Source organism: Diadema antillarum, unplaced genomic scaffold (genome assembly GCF_040938485.1).
Source record: "Diadema antillarum isolate AM-2024a unplaced genomic scaffold, OU_Dant_1.0 seq00001260_RagTag, whole genome shotgun sequence".
In the NCBI taxonomy this organism is placed as follows: domain Eukaryota; kingdom Metazoa; phylum Echinodermata; class Echinoidea; order Diadematoida; family Diadematidae; genus Diadema; species Diadema antillarum.
The window spans coordinates 282,643-303,518 of record NW_027272043.1 but is presented as its reverse complement, the minus strand read 5'-3'; the positions used below and the strand labels follow the sequence as shown (position 1 = coordinate 303,518).

Here is a 20,876-nt window from a genome sequence, read left to right as displayed (position 1 = left end):
GAGAATAGAAAATGAGAGAGAGGAAGGAGAATTGTTCTGTTTGTTTTGTGGTTTCTTTGTTTCTTAAATGTCTGTGTGTGGTATTATTTACTCATAACACCTCTGGTGTGCTCTATGTTAATGTTGAAAATGAATGAATGTTGATGACGTCATAGTATTAGCACTTATTGGCACTAAACTTATTTTTATGTCCAATTGAAGCAGGCTCAATCACCAGTGGGACTCCGCCAAAGTCCCAAGGCTCCAGTCCAGCAATGTTCTCCCCGAGCCCTGCTGCCCAGCCCAAGGGCCTCTCCGCCTCTGAAAGAGGTGCAGAGAATCTGACTCCATCCTCCAAGACCCCATCCGGGAGCAGCGAGAACATTGCACAGCCTCAGCAGGGACTGTTCAGGCCAAACGTTGCACAGGGCCAGAGTCAAGGACTGAATATGGCCAAGCCGCCCTCCTCCCAGCTGCAGGTAATTGATGCAATGAAAGACGAACAAATTGTGTTGTACCATGTATAAAAAGCTGTTCATGTACAGATATTTTTTTTCCATAGGTGAAGGTTGTAGACATTTTCAGGAGATGCTGTTTCCACGGCTGGACAATGAGGCTTTTGTATGTGTGCATGCCTTTCTGTTCACTCCGCTCGTGCATCATGTGGTGATATTTTCGTGTCTTGATAACTTGTCAGCCCAACAGTGATTTGTGAAATTTGCAGCAAAAATTAAACCCTTGCAAAAATAACAACTTTAACAATGTTCTTATTCACAATGGCTGATGTTAAGGCATGAGTGCAACATTATGTTATTGTCTAAAAGTCAAATGGTGGTATGTTTCATCTTCGGACCAATTTCATGTTTGTCCCCAAACAGTTTTCAAGCTTTTCTGCTGGGTCGTCCACTTCTACTGCCACAAAGCCCAGCCAAACCTTCAACATCTTCTCGCCAAGCACCATCAAACCGGCGCCCTCTCTGGCCAAGCCAGTGACCACTTCCGCAGCGACGTCTCCCTTTGCTGGGTTCTCCTTCGGCGTTACCTCGACGACCGCATCTGCTTCCTCCACCATTCCCACTGCCAGTGTCTTCAAACCTGCCGGGAGTGTCAAAGCATCACCAGCATCCACCTCGAATCAGGGTGCGTTTCCTGCCGTGGTACCAGCCAAGCCCGGTCTGGTACAGGACCCCCGGTCTCTGTCCCCATACCCGGGATTCTACTCGTCACCCAAGACACACCCAGAGAGCCCCCTGGCAGAGCAGAGCTCTCAGTCACAGAGGAAGCCTGGTCAGAGTCCGCTTGCAAGAGACTCCGCCCAGCCCAAGACAACTGACTCGCCAAAGACAGTCACTTTCAAGCCTGATATTGATGGTTAGACTTTTTCCTTTCACTCAGCAACCAGGAGTCATGTGTGTAGATGTATCAAAGTTTTCTTATTTTTCTGTAAGAATTAAAAGCAAACTGGGTAGAGATCGAGTTATAGTTCATGTTGTCCATATTATATGATTGACTAAAATGTCTTCGACGTTCTGATAAGAATACATCCTCTCACGATGCTAACAAGTGAAATCCTTTTTATTTCATTATTATCATTATTGCCTTTGCTCTTGTCCACAGCAGATGATGATGTAATCTTTGTATCCATGACTGGCCCTACCAAGGAGCAGCGAGCCAGAGCCGAAAAGCTCCTCCTCCCACCAGGGTTCTATCTCTATGAAAATGCCCCGCCTTGCAAGGGGTGCATCGGCTGCCTGGAGGACATAGACATCCAGTCTCTCTACAAGAGGAATCAACGAGGAGCGGAGGCTGCTCCCGTGGTCAGACCCAAAGGTGAAAATCTTGTGTGTGTGTGTGTGTGTGTGTGTGTATGTGTGTTTGGCGGGGGGGGGGGGAGCAGGAGATGTACCAAGATCATGATGATGTAATTTAAGTGAAAAGCCAGTTCATGTTTATGTTGAATTTGAAAAACGTGACTGCAGAAGTGTAATGAAAAGTGGACAGAGTTACAAACAAATCGGGGGATTTTGAATAGTAGCATGTTGAACAGTAAAAGTTTCATAAGTATAGGACCAAAAGGATAACGTTTAAGTCAACTTTCTCATTGAATGGGACTTGAAGTATGTAAGTAAAAAAACAAACACTTAAAATAAGTAGTTAATAAAAAAACAACTTTAGAAAAACAAGAGCTTGAATAGGTCGTCAAGGGTATTGAAGACTTTAGTTCATTTATTTTTGTTTTACCTTGAAAAGACATGCCAATGAAATACCTATATAGCATTGTTTTGATTTCTGTGAAGAGAAAACCTAAAAATAATTGAGTGATGTAGCTATAAAGATCATCAAACTAGCAAAAGATAGCACAAATATTGTCCTTTTGTGGAGTCAGTAGGTATTTAGAGATGAAGCTACTGCAGTAAACGCTTATATTATTGCGTGACTAATTTTTCGTGCTGAACAGCTCAAAAACATTAGCAGGATCTTGAATTTGCGGTGCACAATTGTCAACCTATTCAAAATGTGCAGAGAAAATTGTGAAGATAGTTTTGCGGGTTTTAGAGTTCGTACTAGCCAGAAGTAGTGCGAAAAGTAATGTACCGCAAAACTTTCTGCGTTTACAGTCGTTGAAATATGTTTTATGAGTTTTGTGTTTGTCATACAGCGAAAACAAATTTCTTGTGTGATGGTACCCTGTAAGCAAAGTTTTCAAGTGCTGAAAATATCAAAAAAAAAAAGAAGCACCCATGCATCTGAAGTGATATGTTGCAGATGACTTTTAGCTTAGATGAGAGGTAGAACTCGAAAACTCAGAAAGCATGAAACCACCTGTGGGATCACAGGTATTCAGCACACCAGCACATCTTTGCTGTTCATTTAGCATGTAAAGGGGTCCCCCATGTCTAGCAATCAAATTCAGGCATAATCATGAGCAAACTGTATTGAATAATCATGTGCCCAATTCATTGGTTCCTGCTAGACTCCAAACCAGCCGTTTTTGGTGCATCAGGAGGAACTCTATCCTTTGGGAATGTGGCAGCTGCAGCCAAACCATCAAGTAAGCTCTAACCGTAATCATCATAAAAAAAGACAAAAATGTACAGAAACAAGGACAATTTTGTCCATCTCACTGCTGTACACTCTTTATCAATTCAAAGGAGATGGATATCCACTTCTTTTGTTGTTGTTGATATTATAGATGCCATTGTAGCTCTTCACCATGTATCCATAGAAACCTATAGATCACATTCATTTCTCTAATATTGCCCTGTATGAGGCAAGGTTTTAGAACTATGTTTTTAGAACTATGTTTTTACATACATCTCAGAGCCATTTTTTGTCCATCAGAATGAGAATCAAGTATTGCAATGGTTCATTTACCATAAACGAAATTGAGAATAGTTCCATATGCAGAGGTGTAAACTAGCATATTTTTTACTTTATCGGAAATAGAAAGCATATTTTTGGATGTAAAATACTTTTTAACATTTAGTTAGATTTAGCGTGCTTAGTATGCACTATTACTAAAAAATTATTCGGTCTTCAGAATGTGTGGTTTGTAAGTCAGGACTTACGGACAATTTTGCGAGTGGTTAAATTTGTGATCATGGAGTCTAGTAATGAACGTAGAATTGTACTTGTGCGAATTGCATTCATGTGAGAATCAGAGTTGATTTTTTGTGTGTCGTTAATTCACAATTAGCACCTGACTCCCAAAATAAATTCCTGCGAAATGTATGCCGTATACAGTATTTGATATGCAGAGGTCGGCAGCCCTGCAAGTGTCTTCAGGGTGTAATAGAGATCTTTTGTTTATTTGCTTACAGGTAGTGGTGGTATATTTGGTGGAGGGGACTCCGCTGGTGGGATTTCCTTTGCTTCGCTGGCTGCCAATCAGTCCAGTGGCTTTGGCTCGGCATTTGGCAAAGAAGGTATGTCACAGATTGTGTGTGTGTGTGTGTGTGTGTGTGTGTGTGTGTGTGTGTGTGTGTGTTTGTACATACAGAGTGTTTGTCTGTTTATGTAGGTATTTGTCTATATGTAATTCCCTATCTTTTCTTGAACTGCATGTAGATAACTTTTTTTTTTTGCTGTGACATTGTGTCTGTAACATCTCAATGGAAGGAGTCAGCACATCATTGATTTTCACTCTCATTATTGCTTTATCACTCTGACCAGCTTCGAGCAAGCCCTTCACATTTGCCAATGCTGGTGCACCAGTGTTTGGAGGCGCTGCCAAGTCGACTGACAAGGATGATTTGGGCGTAGCTGAAGAGGAGTACGACCCCCACTACGAGCCAATCATCACGCTGCCGGACATCGGCACGATCTCCACTGGGGAAGAGGATGAGGATGAGATGTTCCGCCACCGCGCGAAGCTCTTCCGGTATGACCGCAGCGCCAAAGCCTGGAAGGAACGCGGAGTCGGTGACATCAAGATTGTGAAGAACCCGAAGACCAACAATGCTCGCATCCTCATGAGGAGAGACCAGATCTTCAAGGTAATATGTGATGCATCCTCATGAAAGCCACCTAACGTCAGGAAAATAATTTTTGGTTTTTGGCAGATATGAATTCATTAGATGCAAAGCTTTAAATTGATGTATTACTTTGCCCTACGTCATTGCAAGGAAAATATTTTCAAAAAGAATTAAGAATTAGTGGCTCTATGATCATTTTTCATCCTGTTATGATCTCTGACTTTACACAGAAAGCATGATGACACAGAACTTATTTAGCTCTATTTTAAAAAGAGTAGATTCATCAGTACAAGGAGATTCTGTAGTTGCTATGTAGTAAACAAGAGCACATGTTTAGCTAGACCAATAAATGTGCCTCTTGCTTGGTGGCCTCTTGTAAACTGTACAGTTTCCTCACCATATTACTGACGGTGTAGTAAACAAGAGGCCACTGAACAAGCGGCAGATTTATCGGTCTAACTTTTAGTGTGCCTTTTGTTTCACTGACAAGGGTACTTCAAAGATATCTTGTTAAAGCACAGGTAGAATTTGTGATGGAAAGGCTGTGTTTGACAAAAAAAGAAGAAGAAGAAAAAAAAGAGAAAATTACACTAATTTTTATTGTCTATGCTAATCCTCGTTCCAATCTTCATATCATGTTGACCCTTCCAAACCCAGCTGTGTGCCAACCACCGCATCACAGCAGATATGGAGCTAAAACCCATGATGGCCTCGGAGACTGCCTGGGTGTGGACCGCCAACGACTTCGCTGAGGAGGAACCCAAGTTGGAGCAGCTGGCTGTTAAATTCAAGCACGCAGACACGGCGCGTCAGTTCAAGGAGATGTTCACCAAGGCGCAGGAGATGATCGCCGATAAGGAGCCTGAGGCATCAAACCAAGATGCTGCAAATGAGGTAAGACTTTTCTAAAACAAACAAACTTTTTGTGTTAATTTGTATTTTGTGATTTATATGTTGTTATGCAAATCGAGGAGCATGCAAATGATATTTGACTTTACCCCACATTGCTTGTCATTGTCATTGAAAGCATTGTAAAGAAAGCAGGGTAATATCAACCTTAGTAATGACAGTAACAAGTCTGGGAAATGTGTAGTTTTCATGAATAAGACAACATTTTGTGGACCTCACTATATTTCATTGCTATCATTGTACATGCGTGACATCACAAACTGTGGTAGTCTTCTCCTGCAGTGATGGCTGCACTGAAACTCTAAAAATTAAAAACTTTGTCAGTACATCGCCCAGTTTTCCTTTAACATTAATGATGTTTTCTACTAGTGTTGCTGCTTTCACTTTAATCTACATGTTGTTATTTTCTTTTCAAGTTTCATTCTCTTCAAGTGCATACACAGTTGAATTAAGGTTGTGGGGCTTATATTGATGTATAAATGCTTCCTAGTTTTTAATGAGTATTTGTACCGCATGTGAAATTGACAGAAATCCGCAGGTACTTAAGTCTTTCCAAATGGCATGAATATATCTGTATTGTCTCAAATTCATGTCACAAAAGAAAGAAGGCTATATCATCACTGCATCTAATATGCCTATGTTGCCCTGTACTTGGGTAAAATAGTCAAATTCAGCAAAGTTTATTTTTCATGCCCCTAGCCCACAGGGGAGGAGGAGACGGATAAAGCTTCTGTCGTATCATCCAATCCTCAACTCATGAGCCTCCTCATGGCAGACAGCTCACAGAAACCCAAGGAGGAAGAGGAGAAAAAGGTATATACTCTTTCATGTGAAGACGAGAACAAAACAAGAAACCATTGTTTTTTTGCTTTCCATATCGGCAATACTTCTCTTGATAACAGTTTGCATCAAAAGGGAACATGTCAGTGTTGACATCAACAATAAGCTGTCTTGCTGTCAAAAGGAAAAGAAAAATGAGTAGAACCTTTTTTTTGTTGTCCGTCCGTCCGTACGTACGTCCGTACGTCCGTATGTCCGTCCACTTTCGTTTACGCGATAACTTGAGTAATATTTACTGGAATTTTACCAAACTTGGTCCAAGTATGAAGTATGATGGGGCAACGATTTGATAAGATTTTGGGTGAAATCGGCTAAAGGTCAAAGGTCAAGGTCAAATCATGAAATTGTATCCGTTTACGCGATAACTCAAGACTGTATGGAGCAAATTTCACCAAACTTTGTTGGAGGATGATATTTGATGGGACAATTACTTGATTAGTTTTTCAGTGAAATCGGACAGAGGTCAAAGGTCAAAGATCAAGGTCAAATCCTAAAATTTATCTGTTTATGTGATAACTCAAAACTGGATGAAGCAGCTTTCACCAAACTTGGTCCAAGGATGATGTATGATGGGACAATTAGTTGAGTAGATTCTATTGACATTGACAAGAGGTCAAAGGTCAAAAGGTCAAGGTCAAATGCTAAAAATGTTGCTATTTCCCCCATATCTATGCAATGCCCGCAGTTATTTTCTTGAAACTTAGTGTAGACATGTACTACTGCGTAAGGATTCTCCAGAGGGAGTTTCATGTCATAAGGTCAAAGGTCAAAAGGTCAAAGGTTAGGTGAAAATGTTGCAATATCACTTTTCTCGCAAATGGTTCAATGTATATCTTCATGGAACTTGGTACATATGCATGTACTGACTGGCAGGGATTATCTAGGGAATTTAAGGGTCATGGGTCAATAGTCAGGGGGTTCAAAGGTCAAGGTCAACTCCTCAAAATGTTACTATTTCCCTCATATACTAGTATATGCAACGATTGCATTATTAGTTTTAAAATTTAATATATGTACATGTATTACTTGATGGAGATTCTCTTGGAAATTTCCAGCCAGAAGGTCAAAGGTCAAAGGTTAAGGGTCAAAGGTCAGGTTTGAATAAAAAATATATATATTTTGTACTGTAATTACACTCTTTCTTCATACCTTGATATTCTATGCATGCTTGAAGTGTTAACTCCACACCCTGTTCACACTGGCTTAAAAGTGTAAAATGTAAAGTTAAACAAAATGATATGAAATAAGTCATAAAACTTTGACATTTAATGAGAAATTCATGGAATTTCAGAGTTTCAAACATTTTTGCTTTTAAAAAGTAGAATCAAACAGACAATGATAGAAGTTCAATCAAACTTGGATGTTCAATTAAAAATCCGTGGAATTTCAAACTTTCATACATTCTCACCAAAAAGTGATAATGGTTGCAATGTACCAGAGGTGATGATGACATCAACTCAATACTCCTCCATTGGTTGAGGCTCAAAAGTGTCATACAAATATCCTAAGCATTGCTGTAATACACTTCAATTTGAAGTATTTGACAGGGAACATATAGTTGTGTCAGTTTTCAAAGACAATAAAAAGAAAATGTTCCATTGTGACTGTAGGTAAAAGTTTGTGATATCAGGATTTTCATTTCATTAGATTTCTTTATTTTAAGCTTCACTTACCCTGGCATGTCCATTGTACCATGACTGATATTTACATCAATATTATTGAAGCAGTATCTTATTCTTTTTGTTTGTATACCACCTCTTTACCACTTGAAATTAATTTATCCACAAACATTGTATATTCTCTCCATTCAGAGCTTTGCAGAGCGATTTGCAAAGAAACCTGGAACGTGGGATTGTGATGCATGCTACATCAACAACAAGGCAGACACACTGGCATGCGTGGCATGCACGACACCCAAGCCGGGTACAGAACCGACAAAGTCGGGTGCTACAGCGGCACCTTCTGGCGGTGGCGTGTTCAAGGTGCCAGCTGGTTTTGGTCTCGGCACCGCACCTCCTTCGCAGGGATTCACCTTTGGGCAAGGAGGCTCAGCAGCCCCTTCAAGTGGTTTTAGTTTTGGTACCAAGACAGAGTCTGCCAAGGGTGGCGCTTCTGGTGGTGCATCAAATGTTGAATTCAAGCTACCAGCAGAATTCAGTCTCTCAAAGTCAAAAGACAGTTCACAGCCATCTAGTGGGAGCAGTAAGGCAGGAGCTTCTAGTGACAACTCATTCAAGCTTCCTTCAGGTTCCGGCTTGTTCTCTCAGTCCTCTGCTGCATCAAGTGGAACCACAGAGTCAAAGGAAGGTGGTGCCGCAGCTTCAGTCCCGTCAGGGGGTCCCTTCGTGTTTGGCGGTGGTAAGCCACCAGGAGCCTCCGATGGTGCAGCTGCCGCCAGCGGTTCCACCACCACAGACAAGTTCAGCTTTGGTAGTGGGATGCAACAGTTCTCCTTCGGCAATGCTGGGGCAGAAACCAAGCCAGGAGCAGGATTCTCATTTGCGAGTCCTGATGTCAAATCACAGCCGAAATCTGATGCTAAATCTGGTTTCCAGTTCTCAGATGTCCTCAAGGTTAGTGAAAACAAGTGATGAAACAAGTTATGGAGGGTGTAGGAAGAAAGTAAGCGGCTGAATTTTCCATTCATTTCTGAACCAGAAGAACTATCTCCAAAAAAAAGGCTTTATGCTATATGTTCATTGTGTACACAGGTAATAATCTAGCACCAGCACTGTGAGGGCCAGTGTTGTGTTTTTTTTTACCTCCGCCAACGAAGTGGCCGGAGGCATTATGTTTTCGGGTCGTCCGTACGTACGTACGTCCGTCCCGTTTTGTTTTTGTCGATATCTCAAGAACCGTGTGGTAGTTTTACATCAAACTTGGTATGAGGGTATATCCTGGGGGGATAATACTGTTTGGATTTTAGGGTCACAGGGTCAAAGGTCAAAGGTCACAGGTTATTTTGTGAAAAAAAAGGTTGAAAATTCATGTTTTTCTCCATTTCTCGCAAATGGTTCAAGATATCTTCATGGAACTTAGTATATATGCTTGTTCCAATGGGCAGTGATTATCTAGGGAAGTTGGGGGTCATGGTTCAAAGGTCAGGGGGTCAAAGGTCAAGGTCAACTCCTCAAAATATCACTACTTTCCTTACATTTATGCAATGCCTGAAGGTTTTTTCTTTTTTAGCTTGATGTATGCATGTATTACCCGATATATATTCTGTGGGTAGTTTCTTGCCAAAAGGTCAAAGGTCAAAAGGTCAAAGGTCAAGTGAAAGTGGTGAATTGCACTTTTTCCTCCATATCTCAAAAGTAACTGAAGGTATCATATTGAAACTTACATATTTATGCATGTTCAACCTAACAGTGATTCTCTTTGGAATTGTGAGGTCAAAGGTCAAAGGCCAGGTTTAGATAATGCTATTTTCCCATTTGATACTGAAATTATACTTTTTCTCAATACCTTGAAAATTACTCAATGCATAAACTTATAAAAGGGTCCAAAGTAAAGTAAAAATCATCAGTTCCCCAAATACCTGCACTCTGACATTTTAATCATTCATCCAATTGAACCTAGTTCTAGGAAAGTGAACATTCAGCACATCTGTGGCAAACCTGTCATTTTAATATTTTGCCAATTGTGTGAAACTGTCATCACACATTGTCAAGACATTGTACTATAGACCTATTAGGAGAACCATGCATTATGGCGGAGGCATATCAGTCGCCGTAGCGATATATCTAGTTCCTCCTGCATTTACTTTGTGAATTTGCCTAATCATCATAGAGTCCAACATGGTACAACTGAATTAAATAGGAAAATTATATAGTCCTATTTGTGAATAGTCAATTTTAGGGAATCTGTATGAACTATACATGAAGAAAGCATGTCAGTGAATGTGTTCATCAGTGAATAATGAATCGCGAGTGGCCACTAATGGAAATGCTCCATTCTGTGTTTGTATCCATCAGGCCATGGGCAGCGAGTCGCCTGGAACGTCCAAGCCTGCATCCACCTCAGCATCCTCCCAGCCTCCGTTGAAGCCCGCCCTCACGTTTGCCGACCTGGCCAAGTCTCAGGGTGCCTCCTTCTCCTTCCGTATGGACATCAAGGAAGTGACGGCCAAGAGCCCCGTCAAGTCGCCTGGCGGGGGCCGCTCCCCGAAGACCTCCCTCTCCCGCGGACCAAGATCGCCAGGCATCGCTGGGGAAGAACAGTTTGAGGAGGTGGAGCAAGGGGATGACATCTACTTTGAGCCAATCTTTCAGATGCCGGATGACTATGTGGCAAAGACAGGTTGGGTAGTCGCCTTGAAAAATTTTCCATAATTCCCCAGCGGGAAATGGGACATTCATTTTGAAATTACATCGCACCGTCTCTTGTGAGAATACTGAGTAGGGTTTATACAACTAATGACCAATCCTGGTCGATGAGAACCGAATTAAGATATTGATGAGAGTGAGAGATGTGCTTTGATTGAAAAATGTTGTACTTGGCTTTATTCTGGAATCTCAGAGCCCATGTTTTAATACATAAAGAAGCATGTCTCCAAAAGATACCTGACAAAGCTTGAACTGACTTTGCAAACATGCCGCAGCAGTTAAGTTACAGCCATGTGCTGGCATGAATATGAGTGATTTAAGTTCTGTCTCCTAGCAACAGGAAAATGCCTCTTGCTCTCGAAGGAAACTGATGAAACTTATGGGAATCGTTATCTAATCTTACTGAACTTGGAGAGCAGCGTTGATATCAAATTTTTCTATTTGCACATGAACTTTAATTTGACTTACTAAAAAACAAAAGCAAAATTGGTTCCCAAGACACTCTTCAATTTATCAATTTATTCTCACTTTCATATTCTTTTTTATCATTTTGCATCCCTCTTACATGTCAAATTCTAATGGTTTTCCAGGCTTTAAAGGGACTGTACAGTACTGGTTGAAGTGGGGATTCATGTTTTGAACATTCCTAAGTGAGAGAAAGAGAAACCTCTTATGAAATATAAAAGAGCATGTAATTTTAAGAAGGATTCAACGTTTATTTGATGAAAATTGGTTTTCAAACGGCTGAGATATCCAAGAAAGTGATAATAATAAAAGGCGACAGGCCACGCCTTTTATTAGGATCTCTTTGTTTCACCTTGTTTTTGGCTATCTCAGCCATTTCAAAACCGATTTTCATCAAATAAACTTTTGATACCCCTTAGAATTGCATGTTCTTTGATATCTCATAGAGTGGTTTCTGAATATCTCGCAAAATGTTAAAAGCTAAATCCTCATCTCAACCAAAACTGTACACACCCTTTAATGTGAGCTCAGACATTTAGGGAGCATGTTAAAAAAGTACCATTTTGACAAATTGGCATGTTTTTGTGTTTTCTTGCACATGCAATGTTTTGACTGCTTTAAACGGCTTCCATTTCCTCTTCCAACAGGAGAGGAGGGAGAGGAGGAGAAGTTCAAACATCGCGCCAAGCTGTTCCGCTACGACCTCGAGTCCAAGCAGTGGAAAGAGCGCGGCGTTGGTGACATCAAGCTGCTGTACAGTGCATCAGACCGATCCTACAGAATTTTAATGAGGAGGGACCAGGTATTGTTCACTTTACGCTTTCAATTCTGCTTTATGTGAAGTGCTTCCTAACTACTATAAGAATTGTGATTATATGATTATGATAATGATGATGGTGGTGATGATGGTGATGGCGATGGTGGTGATGGTGATGATGGTGATGATGATGATGATGGTAATTCTGATGATGATGATGGTGATGATAATGGTGATGATAATGGTGATGATGGTGATGATGATGATGGTAATTCCGATGGTGATGATGATGGCGATAGTGGTGATAGTGATGATGATGATGATGATGCTGATGCTGATGATGCTGATGATAAATGGTGATGATGATGATGATGATGATAACAGTGTCATTGTCATGTGTAGAATAGTTCCTCTTGCTCTTTTCACGTGCAGATAGTGTCGCAGAAATGGTAAAGAGCAAAAAGAAAATCGGACCTCATGTTGTATTAAGGAAACAGCATCTTTCTCAAGGGAACATGATAATCTAAAAACTGTCAAATCTGGGTACATGCAAATTCAACTACTCAAAATACACTCCTTGGTGTTCTTTATAAGCATCCCTTGTCTAATGCCGACATTGAGTTTGGTATGTGGGACTGGTGGTGCAAATTTCTTGTTCAGTTGCTACTAGTTGTCTGGCATTTGTGAATGTTTCCACTTCATAAAGGTATGCACCAATTTGTCTTCATGATTAAGGATTGTATCATGTGTGATCATATGGTATGGTCTGTATCATAAAAAAACTAATAGAGTATATCTTCTTGCAATGTGGAATGGTGATATATACCACTACAAGTTTTTATAGTCTTCAGTCATTTCCAGTTCTTGTGTGAGATGTCAAGTTTGATGTCTCTTTCCGTGATTCTGTTAGATGTTTTTGAAATGCCCCCGAGTCTTACCTTGCCATTTATGACAAAATTGCAAGGAGAAACCAAGATGCAACCAGTACATTTCTATTCCACACATACCCATCCAGGTCTTCAAAGTCTGCGCCAATCACCATGTCACTCCATCCCTTGAGCTCCGGCCAATGAGCGGCTCGGACCGTGCATGGGTTTGGACAGCCATGGATGCCTCAGAAGGGGAGGTGGTCAATGAGCAGCTGGCCGTCCGCTTCAAGACTTCTGATGCGGCCAGAGACTTCAAACTTGCTATTGAGAAGGCCAAGGAAGACTTGGAGAAAAGCGAAAAGTCTGGAAAAGCTAATACTGCCACCAAAGGTTAGTTTACCCTCAGGAAATAAGGCAAGGGGCAGGGACTTCGTATAACATAGCATGTACTCTTTGGATGGTTTGTAACAGATGTGTTGTTTGCAAAGAGAAGGTTGTTTTAAATGGAAACACTATGTAGGTTTATAAAATTTGGACTGCAGTGAAAGCAAAAAGCACTTAGAAAGCTGTGAACAAATGATTATATATTATGTGATGATACTCATCATAGTCCCCCATGAGCATCTCAAAAGCAGACTCTTGAAATCTACATGGGATGTCAAACTGTGCTTTGACACATTGTATTTTGTATTTGATTGTGATTTATCGGTTTTGTAGGAGATGAGCCCAGTACGTCAGAGGTTCGGTCATGTGACCCAAAGTTGACAGGCGCCCTCACAGAGCTGATTAAAGCTTCCTCCTCCACGTCAGATGCAGCCGCGTCTCCCTCATCGTCTGCGGAGGCAGGAGCAAGTAAACCAGGTAAAATGATGTTGCAAAGAAGGAAATGATGTTGTTGAGCAATCCATGAGTAAAAGAGCAGCATCATGATGTTTTCAGTTAGGATTAGAAAGCACCGTTTCCCCTGAAATCCATCCATGTTTCATCATGGTAGGGTGCTCCAAACCCATTGGCCCATGTTAAATGGAGCAACTTAATCTCTTGGGTGAGCAGAGTTATATGATTGGTACCAACCTATTAACCCTAACCCTACTTTCTTAATTGCTTTTGTAAAAGAGCTTTGATTATTAATATTTTGAATATTTTGGGGTAGATTATTAAATAGCTTAGATGCACTGTAAAACAGACTTTGCTTTGAGGTTGAGGTGAGGATTCAGGGTTGTAACATATTTTGGTGAGATTATGAGAAACCTCCTATGAAATATGAAAGAGCATGTAGTTTCAAGAGGGATTCAACGTTTATTTGATGAAAATTGGCCTTGAAATGGCTGAGATATCCAAAAAAGCGATCCTAATAAAATTGACAGGCCACGACTTTTATTAGATCTTTTTGTTTTTCCTTGTTTTTAGATTTTTCAGTCATTTCAAAACCGATGGTCATTAAGTACTTGGTAAACTTTTGATTCCCCTTAGAATTGTATGCTCTTTAACATTTCATAGAGTGGTTTCTAAATATCTCGCAAAACGTTACAAGCTGAATGTTCACCTCAACCAGTACTGTACAGTTCCTTTAGGAGAGTTACACTGAGACATTGGTTATGTTCTCCACATTGCTGAGTATTTTGTTGTGCAGGCTTTCTGCCTATAATTGAGATGTGGCATTGAATTGATAGGATGAGTTTCATTGTGTAGGACTGGTGCCATCTGCTGGTGTAGGGGAAGTCAATCCGGAGGAGGAGAGAGACATCCACTTCAACCCCATTGTTCAGCTTCCAGAGAAGGTTGACCTTGTTACTGGTGAAGAAGGGGAGGTTGCTGTCTTTTCGGCCCGTGGCAAACTCTACCGCTTCCACTCCGCCTCGCGTTCATGGAAGGAGCGCGGCGTCGGGGAAATCAAGGTTATGCACGCACCAGAACCTGATGCCTACCGCGTGGTGATGCGCCGTGACCAGGTGTACAAAGTCTGTGCCAACCACTACATCACCACGGCTATGACGCTGCACCCCATGTCGGGCAGCGACAGGGCGTGGGTGTGGCACGCCATGGATGCTGCTGATGGGGAGGCTGTCTCCGAGCAGCTGGCGATCCGCTTCAAGGAGAGCACCACGGCTACTTCCTTCAAGGAGGCCTTCGAGCGGGCGCAGGAAGCGTTGAGGCAGAAGGCCGGTGATGCAGGGCAGGAAACGGTGACGACCTCCAAGGCTGAAGGAGCCTCGGCGAGTAAGGCAGGAGATGGTACCGTGGCAACTGGCTCCAGCCAAGGTGATTAATGTGAGGAAATGTCTGAGAGGAAACACAATGTTGCTCTCACCTTGTACCTCTTTATCCACCCTTAGAACAAACAAACAAACAAGCTAACCTGTAGCAACCTCCACATAGTACTAGACTGTCTCTTCATCTGTGTGTTTTGTTCAACTAAACGATTTAGTTTAGTGTAAATGCATGCTTCAAAGTGAAGCTAAGCTTGTCAAAATGGATCATCAAACTCTACTAACTATGCCTGCAGGGAGATGCTTCACCAGTCTGTCAAACAGATTGTAAAGACGTATTCAAATTGATATTTCAATCCCTATTAAACCAAAGAGAAGTGTATTGCCTGACTTTGCCCACTTATCATAAAGCTTACCTAAAATTCAGTTGCTTTTTATCCTATAAATCAAACAGAGATGGAAAGGTTTCAAGAAGCCGTTGTTGCATAGACCAGGGACTCTCAAATGTGAGGTCCTTGGTTCAAGTCTTGCTGGCACCAGTGACTGTGCCCTGTAAAGGCAAGGAACCTTATACTCATTGTCCAGACCTTCTATGGGACTCAAAGCTGTCATGCTCAGAAGGAATTAAGCGCTTTCCTCATGGCCAAATCAAATACATCCTGAACAGACAATGGAGACATACAGCAACACAGTACACTTCTCATTCTCCTCCTGTTTTCATTGTGAATTATCATGTTGCTGTCTTCAGAAAAACTGTTTCATCCCATACAAGCTACTTTTGAATCAAATATCCAAAGATAAAACCAAGAGCATCCCTCCTGCCGTCCGTGTTTCTTGTTGGTCTTTGTTTAGATCTAACAATTAAAGTAGGATTTTATGTGCTCAACATTCCTCGACCCTGTGATCTGTTCAAGCTAAAAGATATCATCTTCTAGTTAATGAATTCCCTGCCATCTTTTTTCCATGGTGCAGTAGCAGAAAGAGAACTAATTTCTGCCCCATTTCGGCAGAATAAACAATAGTTGAAGTAGACCGCATGAGTGCTGCTGATTCTGTGTGGATCACAAAATTTTCATTAGAATCATCTGGCTGTGCTTATCCATTGATAATTCTTTTTGTGTGTGTAAAAGTTTGTTTCATGAAGTCTTGTATGGAATTTCTTGAATTTAGGAATATAATTGGAATGAACATTCCAATATATCAGCAGATTCTGAGGATATCACTTAAAATAGTATGATTACATCTTGGAAAAAAAAATCATGGGTATAATCACTCCTTGTTATTTGTAGTATGTGAGTAGAGAAAATGCAATATATATTCTCTGTTCAAGTGCGATTTTCTTCTGTCTCCCTCTACCAATTAAATTTGTTAAGATCGCAACTGCTGATTTCTTTTTTCCGACATGTTAATTTACAGATCAGTAGTTGGGATCTTAACAAAATTAATTGGTAGAGGGAGATAGAGTGAAGAAACTCGCACTTGAACCTTCACCCCTCTGAATAATATCTTCCTTTCATATATTCTCTGTTCCTCATTAATTGTGAATTGAGTTTGCTTTTGTAATATCTAATGCCTATAAGCTTCAAATTTTTGGAGAACAGCAAATAATTTGACAAGAAGAGAATGTTTTAATACCATTTGTAACTTGTTATTGTTAAAATATGAAAGGGTTGCAGATATTTCAGTGGCTGTAGTGATTAATAGAGAGGCCCTTAACTAAGTCATAGATAGCTACATTGTGTTGCAAATTTAGATTGAGCTTTGCTGTCAAAAAATTGCCTTCAGAATCTTGAATTCTTGACACGTTTTCAAGTTTATATTTCTTTCTGTCTATGTCCAGCTAGTATTGTAGAATTCCTGTTCAATTTGGGGAACACAAATCTACTAGTTTCAGTAGAGACCTGGCTTGCAATTGGTGAAGATTGTTAGTTTGCACAAATTCCCACATCAGTTAAGATTATGAACTAGTAAATCAAAATAAAACTTTGATATCTCAGTATGTGATCACATAAAGCTCCATTATAAATGCAAGTATGATGGACTGATGACAAACACTTTGCTGATAGTGGCATTCAAGGGAACTTGTTTAGTTTAAACACAAATATCACATAGATGATGAACGTGTTTAAAGTATACATGTACACTTGCATAGTGACAACTTGTCTTATGTACCAGTAAAAAAAAACCACTGGTTAAATCTGTCTGCAATGGTTCTGGTTAAAACAAACTTCCTGTCCCTGTGTAAATAAAGACATAACTTTGTCTTATCATAGCATTGCTGTCTATTTGACACGATGACTGCATGGGCTTCTGTTTAGTGTTTTGTAGTATACTTCACTATACAATGTCTCATTGTGCTTTATGTTTTTGTAGTACACTTCAGCATACAATATCTCATTGTGCTTTGTGTTTGTGTAGTGTACGTCATCATACAATGTCTCATTGTGCTTTATATTTTTGTAGTACACTTCATACAATTTCTCATTGTGCTCTGTGTTTGTGTAGTGTAACTCACCATACAATGTCTCATTGTGCTTTATGTTTTTGTAGTACACTTCACCATACAATTTCTCATTGTGCTCCGTGTTTGTGTAGTGTACCTCACCATACAAAGTCTCATTCTGCCTAGTGTTATTAATTTTCTAGTTGTGCTTCGTCAAGATCTCTTTGAATGCACGTGGCACCTTCCATTGATGTCTCTTGTGTCACAATTCACGCTCAATCCTGCCATGATGCAGTTATTGCTCTACCTGTGGCAGACGGTTTGAGGAAGTCAGAGCAATAATGATTTGTTTCTAATAATGACACTTTAGGACCCCATTTCATGAAAAATTGTTATGAGATGACAACTCTTACTGTAATGTCAAGTGTCATGGTAATGACAGGAATCCTGCTTCCTGATTTGCTGTTAATATGGGAAGTTGCTACGTGTATTTTATCAAGAGTTATTATCCTTGCATCTTTTATGAAATGGGACCCAGGTCAGAGACATCCATCAATACCTAGTTTGGTTCTTGATGGATGCAGGGGCTAGAGATACAGCACTCTCATTACAGTAATTGATATACAAACTGTAATTATAGTTACCAGTTGTCAACGCAGCAAAGGATTGTGCAAAAATTGTCCTTTTGTGGAGTTGGTAGGAGTTTTTTTTTCTAAGATGAAAATGGTTATGTTATATGTTTATCCCTGGCGCATCTGTCATTTAGCAAAGAAACACCTGTCCTTGCTAGGTGGTGCCCTTCTACAGTGTTTTGGCCTAGAAGGAGAGGATGGGACTAACCCCCAATGAAAAAGGAGATAGTGCCCATATTTGTGTATTTAGTTGGGGGAGGGAGGAGAGTGAGGGTGAGGCTCTAAATTGGTCATTGGGTCATTGGAGGACCAGAGGCTTGATTATAGCTTATAGATCTATATCATTCTCTTCACCATTTGTCTGCTACATCCTCAATTCAGTTTTGTACATCTTTTTCTTTCTGCTTGTCTTCCCTGCTGAGCTATACCCTATGAAAACATTTAAGGTATGGTGGAGGGATGCATGCTTACTTGTGTATCTGTCATTTTTTAGAACATGCTCAACCCGACGATGAAGACTATGAAGAAGGAGAAGAAGAGGAAGATGAGGCGGAAGATGTCGAGGATGATGATGACGATGAGTATTATGAGGATGAGGAGGATTGTGATGATGAGGAAGATGATGAGTATGCATACGAAGATGACGAAGAGGACAATGATGATGATGATGATGACAATGACGATGCTGACAACGACGAAAAAGAGAAACCCGGTCCATCCATGCTGCACCTTTTCCGCGATAAATTTGTGGATTGGGGTAGTAAGGGAGATTCGGGATCATCAACCCCAACTTCAGGGACATCATCATCGTCAAACACCACAAGCAGCAGCTAGGAGTGTGAATATTTGATAGAACTGTGAGAAACTGCAAACTGATATATCATCTATGTGCCTACTACATACTGCATTGTTAGATTAAAAGTTTTCTGAAAGTGATAATCTTAGAGTAATCTTTTATCCACTGCCAGTGGTTGTCATGGCAATGTTATATCAATAACTTTCAAGGAAAGCAGCTTGGAGATGGAATGTTGAAGTAAGTCCAGAGGAACTACTAAGCACTGTAAGAACTGTAGAGTAAAAATCAATTTTGACAGCAAAATGGCTCTCTCTCTCTCTTATTTTCTTTAGATCTCTCATTCTATCACACACTTTCTTGTTGCTTAATCGTTATTTTTTTTTCTGTGTTCACAGTGTGAGAAATGCGTGCTCTTTGAGGACTTATTTGGATATTAGAACCAGCCCATCAAAATTTCTGTGCCTGCATCAAACCATTACAGTGCAAGAAAGGCATCCCCTTCAATAAACTTTATACATTCTATTGCAGCTAGATCAGCAATGTACACGTAGTTTGATTTTAATTTTGATACATATACAGTATCTAGGGTCCAAAGAAGCAAAATATTTGGAAATCGATGATGATTTGGTGTGCTTCATGTCTGAACTTAACAAATGACCTGAAATGGAGGCCAGACAAAATTTTTGATTACTTACTGAAGGGATGAAAAACTTTAACAGAATCTGTAAAAAGATGTAAAAAGTGAGGTTTCTGTACACATGGAAAATTGTCAATGCTTCATGTCACCTGTAATTTATCACTAGAGGTCCCATCCAAATTGAGAAGGTAGTCATTCCAACAGGATTTAGAGTTGATAGTAAGATGTCATGTAGGAGTTATCCATGGGGATCGACTGACTTGCAAGTGATGTCTACAGGTACTAATTCTCAATTCTGTCTAAGGATGTTATTGTCACCCTTATCCTTTTTCCGGGTTCTGAATATTATGCGCAGGTGTTCACATCTTCTTTGTCATGTGTTTATGATTCACTTATTTAAACTATGTACCCTCATAAGTGCAGCCGTCTATAAGGAGATAATTCATTTGAAATCTAAAATTTGATATTTGTTCAAAACCAAACCATTGATACTTGACCTACCATCTCTCCAAATTTCAAAGTATAATTCTACCTATGGTTTGAAATTTGAAAATCCTTGGATTTTATATAGTGAATGTTATCTTCTTCTTCTTTTTTTTTTAAAGATCAACTTATTGCGTATACATGTCTCTCCCCTATGTTTGACTCTGATTCAATCTTCTGCAAAGTGAATCAGACGATGAGCTTTCTTTACCATTGTTGCGTTAAGTTTCTAACAGTTAAAATGGAAAACTAACCACTGGGAAGTGTAGAATCTGAAGAAGTGTAAAATACCAAAATTGAAAAATCAATATCTGGCAACTTTATCAGGCTTTGGCAGTGACAAATGACCCATGGATTACTGTATACTCTTGCATGTAGCTTCATGCATTGAAGCAAACTTTCTCTAGCATGTTTGAGGGACTCTTTATCATTTATATGTTGTTTTACTCCCCGTCTGATGGGAACATCGAACTTGACCATGTGAAGGCAAATTTTCCAGAGGAAGAATGTGATCAAGGACTGTGTAGTGTATCAAGCATGGTTTTAAATGGATACCATGATTGGCAAAGTATCATGTCGAGCTTGTCTTGGTATAAACTTTCCAAATTGCGCTGAATGTCTCATAAGGTTGGAATGAAGAGCTGAGTACATTGACAGATAATTACTCCAATGTGAAGTGAAACTACAACATACAATCTACTTTGAATAAAAACACAGACCTAGTTATTTGTACATGTATATGATGCAAGTCAATTAATGATAACATAACAATGTGTGTAATATGCATATATGAGTCCTTTAGATGAAAAAATATAAATGAAATTCATACGAAATGAGGAAAGTATAATTGTTGATCCATCCAAGATGGCATTGATTGAGAATTGGAGAGTCACTCAGTCAGTATATTCATAGATGATGATGATTATTTTGTTATTATCATCATTGTTAATATTATTATTATCATTATTTAGTAACTGACTGCTGTTTGTAGTCGCGATAATGAGTATCAATCTATTCGTGAAGAAAGTTGAGTCTGTCTGCACTCATTGCAGTGTG

General features: G+C 40.0%; 1 protein-coding gene across 1 annotated transcript in view; it reads left to right on the top strand.

Moving 5' to 3' along the window:
• LOC139745377 (E3 SUMO-protein ligase RanBP2-like) overlaps positions 1-19,892 on the top strand; it is a 45,806-nt gene extending 25,914 nt beyond the window's left edge. Inside the window, exons 23-37 of the mRNA XM_071655771.1 lie at positions 205-458; positions 858-1,350; positions 1,600-1,809; positions 2,954-3,031; positions 3,801-3,905; positions 4,153-4,475; positions 5,112-5,348; positions 6,063-6,176; positions 8,015-8,776; positions 10,178-10,502; positions 11,641-11,795; positions 12,766-13,009; positions 13,337-13,480; positions 14,312-14,881; positions 18,398-19,892. Coding sequence (XP_071511872.1) covers positions 205-458; positions 858-1,350; positions 1,600-1,809; positions 2,954-3,031; positions 3,801-3,905; positions 4,153-4,475; positions 5,112-5,348; positions 6,063-6,176; positions 8,015-8,776; positions 10,178-10,502; positions 11,641-11,795; positions 12,766-13,009; positions 13,337-13,480; positions 14,312-14,881; positions 18,398-18,738 — 4,355 coding nt within the window. The 3' untranslated portion in view covers positions 18,739-19,892. The remainder of the gene's footprint in view (positions 1-204; positions 459-857; positions 1,351-1,599; positions 1,810-2,953; positions 3,032-3,800; positions 3,906-4,152; positions 4,476-5,111; positions 5,349-6,062; positions 6,177-8,014; positions 8,777-10,177; positions 10,503-11,640; positions 11,796-12,765; positions 13,010-13,336; positions 13,481-14,311; positions 14,882-18,397) is intronic.
• Positions 19,893-20,876: the final 984 nt, after the last annotated feature.